Here is a 10,403-nt window from a genome sequence, read left to right as displayed (position 1 = left end):
AGGCGCGTCACCAGCCCCGGGCGGGGCGCAACCAATCGGCACGGGCGCTGAGGGTGAGGCCCCGCCCACCCCTCCGCTGAGGAGGCGGGCAAAGGGGGCACACGGCAGGGGTGGGGCGGGGCGGGGAGGTTTGAGGTGTTCGGTCTGGCGTCTGCGGGGGGCCTGATCCTGATCCCGATCCCGATCCCTATCCCAGGCGTGTGGCTGGAGCGCGGTGTGCGCAGGGCTGACCCTTCTCGGATGTACGCGCGCCTTGGGCAGCTCCGTAATAGGACGTAAGAGGTGGGCTCTCCGCTCTGGACACCCCCCCGGCGTGGTTAAAGTTAGGTGCGAACCGCAGAGACTGAAGGGTTGCAGCTGCTGGGAGAGGTGCGGCCGTCTGTGGCGACCGGCCCGCGGACCCCCGGCCCCTCCGCCAGTCCCGGTGTGTGGGCTTGATGCCGGGGAGAGACGCTCCCTGTCCGGCTCTGGTGGTGCGTAGAAGGAAGCACGCCTCAGTCCCCGTGCCCGTGACTTTTGACCCGGTATGCTCTTAAAAATGGGGTGACGGCAATGCTGTGCTAGCGTTGTCATGGGTTTTTAGTTCTATTTGAAGATGCTAAGCTCAAGCCCAGATAAAGGGTTTCTGTGTTGCAACATTGATTAAAAATTTGCCTTTGCAATTTGTGTTATACATTACTCAGAGGTCAGAGGAGTTGATGGGTTTTTTTGTGCTAGTGTTTTTTGCCTTAGACTGGGATTAATTTACATATAGACAATGACATAAATTAAAGTCCAAAGCTCAACACGTGTGTCCAGTTACTATTAAGTTTGTTACATAGCATGCTTTGTGGGACAAAGGGTAATCCTCTGCAACACAAACCTTACTGATGATTTTTAGAAAAAAGCATTCTTGTTTTGGTTTTTGTGGCCTGAGTATCATCACTTCCTGAGAACAGATCATCTGTTTGCACTCTTTGCACTCATAGCTAATACCATAAGCATGCAATCGTCTTTGAACTTGAGAATTACAATATGCTGAGAAAACCTATGTGTACTAACTTAAAAAAACTTCCCAATGCAAGTAGATGTGCAGCACCATTACAAAGCAGTTGCTATCATATGGGTGATGGCTTGACTAGTCGGTATGTCTTTCGTTATTGGGGTTTTTTCAACATAATAATACATAAAAAAGAACCATGCCAAGATTACATCACAGACCTGTGAAACAGTTGAACATCCAGTCATTGCACCAAATGCAAAAGGATGTTATTATTTCAGACTCCGTATATGCCTAAAACTTACTTTTCACAGAAATAGTGTGGTTTTACTTTTATACTGATGCCCTGTAACAGTGTTTTTTTTAGTGTAGTACAGATACTTCTTTGTTGGGGTGGGTGAGACAGTTTTGCCTGCTCCATCCCTTCAGGTCTTAGGTGTCATAGACCTTACCTCCTTAAGTCTGACCTAGGAAGACAGAGCAGTTGAAAAAAAGGGTGTTTGCCTGTGGTTAAACAGTTATAAATTGATGTGTGCTCATGGAAAGCAATGTCTAACAAATGTTAAACTGGTTTGATGAACCATAGACTAGTGGTGCTGCCAAGACAAGCAGCCCTGTTGCTGCCAAGAGAACAACCTCTCCTGCTACGTCATACCTTTGCAGACATGGGAAACTGGATGGTGTACTGGAGGGAATTTGTTCAGCTGAAAACAAACGTTCTTCCCCACACTCTTTACAGAACTGTTTTTCAGTTGTGGTCCTTTTCCAGTATAGTTCTCTAAGTACTCTGCAAACACCCGTTCCAGAAGAAAGTTCAGGGGAAGGAGTCAGGGCAAGACAGGATTGTGTCTTCTGGCAGCACTGACCACTGAAGGTGTTCAGCCATCCAGAGCCTTAGGGTTGGTTTCTTGGCAGCAGTGGGGGTATGGATGGCTAAATTAACCTTTATAGTTTCACTCTGATCTTTTCTGGAGAAAATCAAGTGCTACCTAGTCCTTCTCAGTGCTAAGTCAGCTAGGATGGCTTAAACAGCCTTTACACTAGTTTTAATGCCTTCAGATTAATCTGTACGAGAGGAAGAGTCCATGTGTGGTCTGTGCTGTTAGTCCCCACAAAAAGGTAGTGGTGAATTACACATTGAATATTACACTGCTGAGACTAGATTCATAGAAGAATCTTTGAAGATACTCTTGGTTATAACTCTTCATGAACTTTTAAAAACGTCTTTCTTCTCAGGATGTCACTTGTTTCTTTTTAATGACTTTGTTTGTTTTACCACCACAGCCTCTGTTTACCTAGTCTTTTTTATACTCTTAGTCCTTGAGCTAGTGACTGTGCTTTTCTTTAAGAACTTGGATGATATTAATATTTTTAAAATTGGGTCTCTCAAAGTTCTTTTCAAATGATTAAAATACGATCAAAGGTAAAGTAAATTTAAATTTACAATGTGGCATATAAATGGCAGGTTTTTTGGTAGCATTAGAACAAACAGTTGAGATTCTGACTGTAGCTTTGCAAAAAGAAAAAGGACAGAAAGTAAATCTTCTCTATAATTGGTATTTCTTAATATGACAGCTGCTTTCCTAGTTGCTCAATTAAGAGTTTTTCACTGTTTTCTGTTCTTGGCAGAAAAAAGGAAGAGCTGAATATGAAAGTATTGGTTATTGGCCTTGGAGGGTAAGTATGACAAAATTAAATTTCCTCTACAGCTTAAAACTGGTCTTCCTTCCAGAATGAAGTGATATAATTTCTATTTCTGAATAGAAATTTTTTTGAAACTGGATTACAATTCAAGATATAACTGTATGATTTTAAAGCATGTAATTCTTAACAAATTGTTCTGTCTCTGTTGGAGGTCTCAGGTACAGGTGTCTCTAGCCTCTTTCTTGGCACTGCTAGATTTACTGTCTGAAAGCTGTTGGAACATGCCAAAAAATTTCTATAGGTAGAGAGTATTTAATGTGAATAAACTTTTGGGGAGGGGGTTGTATTGTTTCTTTGCATATAACTATATAGAAATGTATGTGTGGGCTTGTACATATGTTTAAAAGATTGATTTTTGTCTCGATGAAGTTTTTACAATGTTTTCTAACAGCGTAACAAATGGGGGGAAAACAACGCTAGCAGAAAAGCTTAAGAAAATGCTTCCCAACTGTGATATAATCTCTCAAGATGACTTCTTTAAGGTAACAGTGTTGATGAAAAGACCTGATAAGGCTTGAGTAGATTTTAGTATCTACTAAATTGAGTAGATTTTCGGTTCTCTTGATGAGCTTTTAAAATTGATGCTGCTTAAAATAATGTTAACTTCATGAGAAGGAGAAATAAAATTTCAATTACTGGGGTAATTGAAGTCTCAATGGCCAAACCACTGAGTGAACTCAGCAAAAAGAAGCTTACTGTCTTCTTTGCTACCCTTTTAAAATAAGGAGTGCGTGTATGTTGGATGCATTTTTCAAGATCCCTTGTGCTAATGAATTTAGTAGTTCTGTGTTAAGCAGTAAGTAGTTCTTTGTCTCCAAAATCAAAACAGAAAAGCAGCTTGTGTATTGATGCTGGAGGTCTTTGTTAAGGAGGATGAAGGAGCTCTTATTTCTTAAGTAAAGCTCTAATGAACTTAAGTCATATGCTTTGGAGTATCTGTTGTTCTAGATTAAATAAAGTTTTTGTATTTTAACAGTTGTATACAGCAGTTTAATGATGAAGATAAGTTATATTAATTGGGGTAAAAAAAGTGTATAATCCTGTGTTTATTAGTGGAGTGTATATATCTGTGACAGTGATCATAAAAGCAGCCTTGAAAAAATTAAATTTTTTTCCCTTTCAGCCGGAGTCTGAAGTAGAAACAGATGAACGTGGATTTAAGCTATATGATGGTCAGTAACTGATGCATTGCTTTTGAACATTGTACTGAAATTCTGTTGTGCTGAGCTTCCAACACTTCTTCCCCTACATCCCCTGCCCTTCTTCCCCTCTAAGCAAGGCACTAAACAAAAGGTTGTTTCAGAGAACTCCTTTGCTCAGTTTCCTTCAGCTCACTGAGAAAATTTGCTTAACTAGTAAATAGCTCAATCTTTCCTTTAGCTTAATCTTTCCTTTTCTCTTTTTAATCTTTTCCTCTGCTTCTTCACTTGTATCTGGTGCAATAGCAAATGGTACGGTTCAGTTAAGTCTTAGCTTGCAGCACTGGCCTAAGTTTAACCTCATCACTTTCTATGTAATGGATTTTTTTTCACTTTGACAAGGAACTCATGGGATGTCACTACTGAGTTTTCTAACTCAGTCAAAAGTTGCATCTTAACCTGACACCTTTTTTCATTTCAGATCTCACATAAAGAACAAATGTTTTTAAGTTCACGATTAATGCTGGTTCAATGTGTCAATTTAGTCTTATAAAATTGTAGATCCAGATCTGCTTTAGGCCAGTGCTTTGATTCAGGTTATATCTAGTTGTGAACGGTTGCTTAGTGGCTAAATTCTGTTGATGCTTGGTGATCACAAAATACATTATCCAAGACATTGGTCAGACCCTTCAATTGTATCTGAAAAATGATGCTTATGAGCTATGCAGTCTTTGGCTCAACTTGTAGGCTTCATGAAAGTGGAATGTGGAACTGCAGAGATAAATTGGACATTCTGGCTCAAATATCCAGATTTAATGCTGCTCTTAAAGCTTTTCGAAAATGTGTTTGCTTTTATGTCTTTCAGTACTTAATATATTCTTGTGTATCTACAGACAAAACCAGGTGTTACATTTTGCTGTTTTTCTTTGTGTGCTGTGCTCCTTTAAAACCACTTGTGCCCACCTTCCATATACCTGAACCTCATAAAAACCTGAAACAAAAAATGTTGAGCATCCAATCCATCTATGACAAATGACACAAGGGTGGAGGTCTCAGGGTAAGTAAGTTTTTACGAGTTTTGTGGAAGAGGAGAACAGTCCCTGCAGTTTCTGTTATGAAGCAAAAAGCTGTGAAGTGAGTTCACACAATTTTGAGTGCCATGAAGTTCAGAGAAACTACACCCAGCAGAAATACCCCAATCCTCGTGCAAGCTTTGGTTTCAGAAAATCAGCAATTGCAAACCTAGGACTACTAATATGCATGAACTGAACTTCCTTTAAACTTGTATATGGATTATTTGATTCTTACTGATTAACTGAAGGGTACTTAAGGGTTCTTTTTTTTTCTTTTATTCTCTGTGTTTAAGGGATTTCTAACTTTTTGTTTTCATCTAGCACTTGATGCCCTCTATATGGATGAAATGGTGACAAAGATTCACAACTGGATAAAAAGCCCAGCAAGCTCAGGGGTTGTGACAGAAGAGCCACAGAGCGCATGTGACAATCAGAAAAATGTTTATATTTTGATTGTTGAAGGCTTTCTGCTTTACAATTATGAGTAAGCAGTAATATGTAACCTGGTGTATTAAAACTGCCCTAAAATGGAGGAGGGAACTAAATATGTTATTATCTTAGGCCACTTAATGAACTTTGGAATAGAAGATATTTTTTGACCCTTCCTTATGAAGAGTGCAAAAGGAGAAGGAGGTAAGATTATTCAGTTGTTGTTTAACGAGGATCACTGTACCCTCTGAACTGTAGCAGTCCTTTTGTACTAGCTTTTCTTCGGTGCTTGCCAAATGTAAGCTATTAAGATCATCTGTCATCTGTTTTAGATTTGTTTGGTTTGGTTTTTATTTTAGAGCACAGGGATATCAAAGTGCTTTACAAACACTAAATGCTTTACAAATGCCTTAAAAACACTAAAAAGAGAATTTTTTGTCCTGATAAACTATTTCAATTACTGGTTGTGTATTTGAGTTAAACCATGTTTAAAACGAGAAGCAGTTAAAAAATATGAAGCAGTCTTATTCTTGGTTGAATACAGTTACATGACGATAAATAATGATGTTCATGTGTGGTTTTAGTGTATGGTTTGTTTAGACTGTACACTAGTTGTACTGTTTATCTGATTTAGATTATTGAGCCAGTGTCTGACTTGTCTCCAAATCAGGAGCAGTACTCTATGTTTGGAGCAATACATGTGCATGAAGTCAGAATCTACTGGCTGACTGAAGAAATTCTCTATTCAGCTGGCTTTGGCTTCTCACTAGACTCACCTTTAAAGGAGTTTAGTGTCCAGAATGGAAGTGACTAGACTCAACAACCAGTAATTTAAAGCTTGAGAAATCTATATACCTAATTAAAAAAAAAAAAAATTTGTAACAGTTTCAATACAGCGTAATTTATATGTAATACCTTTTTAAATTAAAAAAACCTCAACCTTTTACCTTATCTTCTTAAATGTGGTTTGATAGGCAGAAATAGGTAAGATAGCAAAAATTTGTATCACAGATGGAATTAAAAAAAGGAGCCTCCTTTGCTCCAACAGTTATGCAAACTCTAGCCCTTATTTTTTTATTTTGAATAAAAGGTGTTATTAAACCAGCTGACAGTAGGGGAAGATGTAAAACTTGTATGGAAAAGCAGATATATTTTTGTGTAGCACCAGAGTCTATGAGCCAGCAGATACACCGGGGTACTTCGATGGACACGTGTGGCCTATGTATCTGAAATATAAAAATGAATTGGAAGAGAATGCAAGTATGCAAATTGGTATGGTATCCTTAATTTTAAACTTATAAAATGCTTAAGTGTGGCACTTGTGCAGTTTTCATTGAGATGTGGGGTTTTATAAATGGAACAAAATTTTCCTGAGATGTTTTTGTAGCACTTAGTAGATTTTAACTATTTTGTTGGTTTATATTGCAAGTCTATTGGAGTTTTGGTTTTACTTTTTAATAATGAAAATTATGACATTAAAAAATAGAAATGTTCTAATCACTAAATAAGTCCACTTAACAAGATAGCTTGTTAAGACAACACAGGTATGGGTAAATAGGAAGCTTCTGAGGTGACAGCTGACGCACTGGCAGAATTTTTCAGAACAAAACTGCTATCCTGATTGAAGTCCTGTAATAAACTGAAGATACTTTCTAGGTGCTGACTATACACAGTATAGTCACCAGTTTTGCATGAGAAGTATCAAAGCTGGGCCAGCTGGTAGGGCACTGCCATGAGCTTGTGTCATGTTCACACTTGTACAGCTTTTGGACTGCCTCCTTCTGGAGGGGGGACTAGAGGGAAGGGAAGCTGGGTGGCTGCTTCATCCACACACTGCTTCTCACTGTGGAGTGAGAATGGAACTGTGCTGTTCCCTGACTTGTTCAAACACTGATGCTGAGGAACCTGAAGTCTTCTACTGCACAGAAACCTTTCTGCTGAATTACCCCATTGGTCTGCTGTCCTAACATTATTACTAATACCCTTATGGAGACTTCTATACCACAAAAAATTCCACATGAATTATTAACTAGAATACTTTTCCATTATGTTATTTTTTAACATGTCAAATGAATTTGTGAAAAAAGAAAAGGGGAGATGCTGTTCTTGGTTTTTATTTTTTCATCTTTTCTGATGGCATCTATAGGAATCCTGAAGACTTTGACAATTAGTTTTACAGATAGTTGGCACAAAACTCATGAAAACTTTTTCTTTCATCTTCCTCAGTTTATTTGGATGGAACAAAATCCCAAGAGGAGCTTTTATCCTATGTGTATAGTGATATAATGCAGGAATTAAACAAGCTGAGGGAAGAAAGTAAGTAATGTTACTGGAAATTGAATCTGCATGTCCCATTCCATGTTAACAAGAAGCTAACCTTTTATGTGAAAATACTACAAGGATTGTATATATTATATCTCTTTAGGTATTACAGTCCCATGTGTTCCCATTACTCTGAGTCAATCTAAATTATAATTGAGTGCCTTGAAATGGGATGTTCTAAAATAACAGTTGAATCCACAATTACCTAATGATAAAATAACAATAAGATAGGGGGAACAGAAGGAATATGGGGTAAAACATCAGTGAAAACAAATGTGTTGATAGTATTAGCTTCTAATGTACAGTGATGTCACTTGCAAACACTACAAGTTAAATGTGTACTTTTTATTTATTTTAGATCAACAGGTCACAGCATGATAATGTAGAAAGCCTGGGTTCCATTTGATATGAATTGAAAACCCCAAGACTGTCATATTTGGCAAGCCACCCAACTGAGCAAATGTTATGTGCATGACCATAATGCTAGTCCATACAACACAAGTGTTTTTGTAGTAACTATTAACTCTGTAAGTCTCAGATATTGTTTAGTAGGATCAACAGTGCATTCTTTAGAATTCCTTTAATCAGTCATGCTTTGGCTTTAAATCTCATCGATTGGGTACATTTTAAAGAACATAAAGATTTTTATCTACATAACTAAACTATAAAGATGCAGTTCTGTTGGATTAATAAGCATATTTGAACATGGATGTTTGCAGTTTGAAATGATCATATAGGAATGACAGTGATTGCCCCTAATATTTTTAGGAGCTTATAATCACTGACATATACGAGGTTAGAAGAACTAACTGTGTAATTTAAGATTGATTAAGTTGTTATGCTGCCTTTTCAGTAACGGTATACATCATAGCTGAACTCAGACTTGCTAAATACCTCTCTGGTGTTTGCAAAGCAATTTCTATGTTGTGCATTGTTTGGGGCAGTTGGGAATGGGTATTAAAAATATTAAAACAAACCTGAAGAGAAGTCAGATTATTGGAAAAAGATGGGGGAATACGATGTCATAGAGAATGCAGATGCATCATTAACAAATATAATGCATATATTGTGCAGATTGATGATTGGGTTGGCACAGACTACTAGACAATAAATGCATGTTTCAGGGGGGAGGAAGGAAGAAGGAATTCACATTAGTATTCATAGCTCAAGTTGAAACTGAAATAATTAAAATGTTCAGAAAGCAGATATGCTAAACAAATGTGAAAGCTTTGTTATAGAATTTGTGTACATACATTTAGGTAAATTAGGAAATTGGGTAGTTGGGTCACATGTTGTTGCTGAGTAATTTCTTACCTCTTATATTTGCTATACAATATCTTACATTTTTATCAGTTGGAATAAAAATAAAGCTACAGACATGAAAAGCAAAGGATGGACTATGTTACTATATGACAGCTGAACTGATCAGTGATTAAAATGTAATGCTTTATTGTAACAGTATTGAGTCAATGTATAAGAAAAAGGTGTTATCAGGTTAGAGCTGCGTTTAGGTGCATTTAAGACAAAGTGCTTCCAAATATAATTTTGTATTATTATTATTTTGTACTAAAAATATTTCATGTTGCATTTGCTCATATGCTGTGATGGACTGTCTAACTTTAAACTGTATTTTTATTTTTATTTCCCTTTGGAAAGGATATAACTAGGAGAGCTTAGCTAAGACCTAGATGGTTGTGTGGGGCTGTCCTTGGCTAGCCACCAGGTGCTCCCTAATCTGCTCTATTGCTTCCCTTCCTCAACTAGACAAGGGGAAAAAATACAATTAATAGCTCATGAGTCAAGACAAGGACAGGAAGATTGCTCAGCAATTAGAGTCACAGGCACAACAGATTTGGCTTGGGGAAATTATTTTATTTTATTGCCAATCAAATCAGAGTAGGATAATAAGAAATAGGAACAAATCTTAAAACACCTCCCCCCTGCCCCTCCCTTCTTCCTGGGCTTGACTTCCCTCATGAGTTCTCTACTTCCTCTCTCCCAGCAGTGCAGGGGGATGGGGAATGGGGGTTGTGGTCTGCTCATGGAGTATTGTCTCTACCACTGCTTCCTCCTCACAGTCTTCTGCTGCTCCAGAGTGGGGTCCTACCCACCAGAGCAGTCTTCCACATCCACCTGCTCCAGCATGCTTATTCAGAGGAAGTAATGAACAATGGTATCACCCAAGTTTAGATCATATGAAGCTTTCTGAAGTAGTCCAACATTGGTGCAGTGTAATAAGAGCTCAGAGCAGAGATCTTTCACAATTCTTCTGTAACCATACCACATTTTGGAGTTCCATCAATTTTTTTTTTTTTCTTTTTTTTTTTTTTTCAAAAAAAGCAGGTGGTGCTACTTTGCTCCTGTGTAAGACTGGTGGACCCAGATTTTCAGTGCTGGGAAGTTGCAGTTTCTATATTTAGAGGGACTCCATTGTGGAGTTAAAAGAAGGGCAGCTGATCAAGGAAATGAAGAAGCTGCTTTGTGAGGAGAGACTGAAAATGCTGGGACCCTTCACTGTGGAAAGGGGAAGACTGAGGGGAAAAGGGGTCAAGGTTTACAAAATCTTGAAAGCTGTGAGTCAAATGGATGCAGAATTAGTATTCACCAAATGGTACAAATACTAGTCTGGGTGGCACTTCTTCATTTGAAACAGATTGACCAATTATATTAAGGTGATATTTCACATAGATAAAGATGATACTTCGTGCAACAGACACTGAGTTTCTAAGCTGTAATGCCACAGGAGGCAGATAGTAC

At 38.1% G+C, this 10,403-nt stretch overlaps 1 protein-coding gene across 5 annotated transcripts; it reads left to right on the top strand.

The window, feature by feature from the left end:
* Positions 1-133: 133 nt before the first annotated feature.
* Positions 134-10,136, top strand: NMRK1 (nicotinamide riboside kinase 1). 5 transcript variants are annotated; one of them, XM_051789475.1, is made up of 9 exons: positions 140-282; positions 2,609-2,656; positions 3,075-3,165; positions 3,807-3,855; positions 5,217-5,379; positions 5,457-5,528; positions 6,487-6,596; positions 7,551-7,640; positions 9,987-10,136. In XM_051789475.1, the coding sequence occupies exons 2-9, from the start codon at positions 2,628-2,630 to the stop codon at positions 10,064-10,066; spliced, it is 684 nt and encodes a 227-aa protein (XP_051645435.1). In that variant the 5' UTR covers positions 140-282; positions 2,609-2,627; the 3' UTR covers positions 10,067-10,136. The 5 variants fall into 5 exon arrangements, with proteins under 5 accessions (XP_051645433.1, XP_051645432.1, XP_051645435.1 ...); XM_051789474.1 differs by having other exon boundaries at positions 141-524; XM_051789473.1 differs by lacking the exon at positions 3,075-3,165 and having other exon boundaries at positions 134-524; positions 9,990-10,136.
* Positions 10,137-10,403: the final 267 nt, after the last annotated feature.

Source organism: Manacus candei, unplaced genomic scaffold (assembly GCF_025592945.1).
Source record: "Manacus candei isolate 608988 ecotype Guabito, Panama unplaced genomic scaffold, ASM2559294v1 h1tg000027l, whole genome shotgun sequence".
Lineage (NCBI taxonomy): Eukaryota > Metazoa > Chordata > Aves > Passeriformes > Pipridae > Manacus > Manacus candei.
Note: the sequence above shows the minus strand (reverse complement) of the source record. Positions and strands in the feature narration are given on the sequence as shown.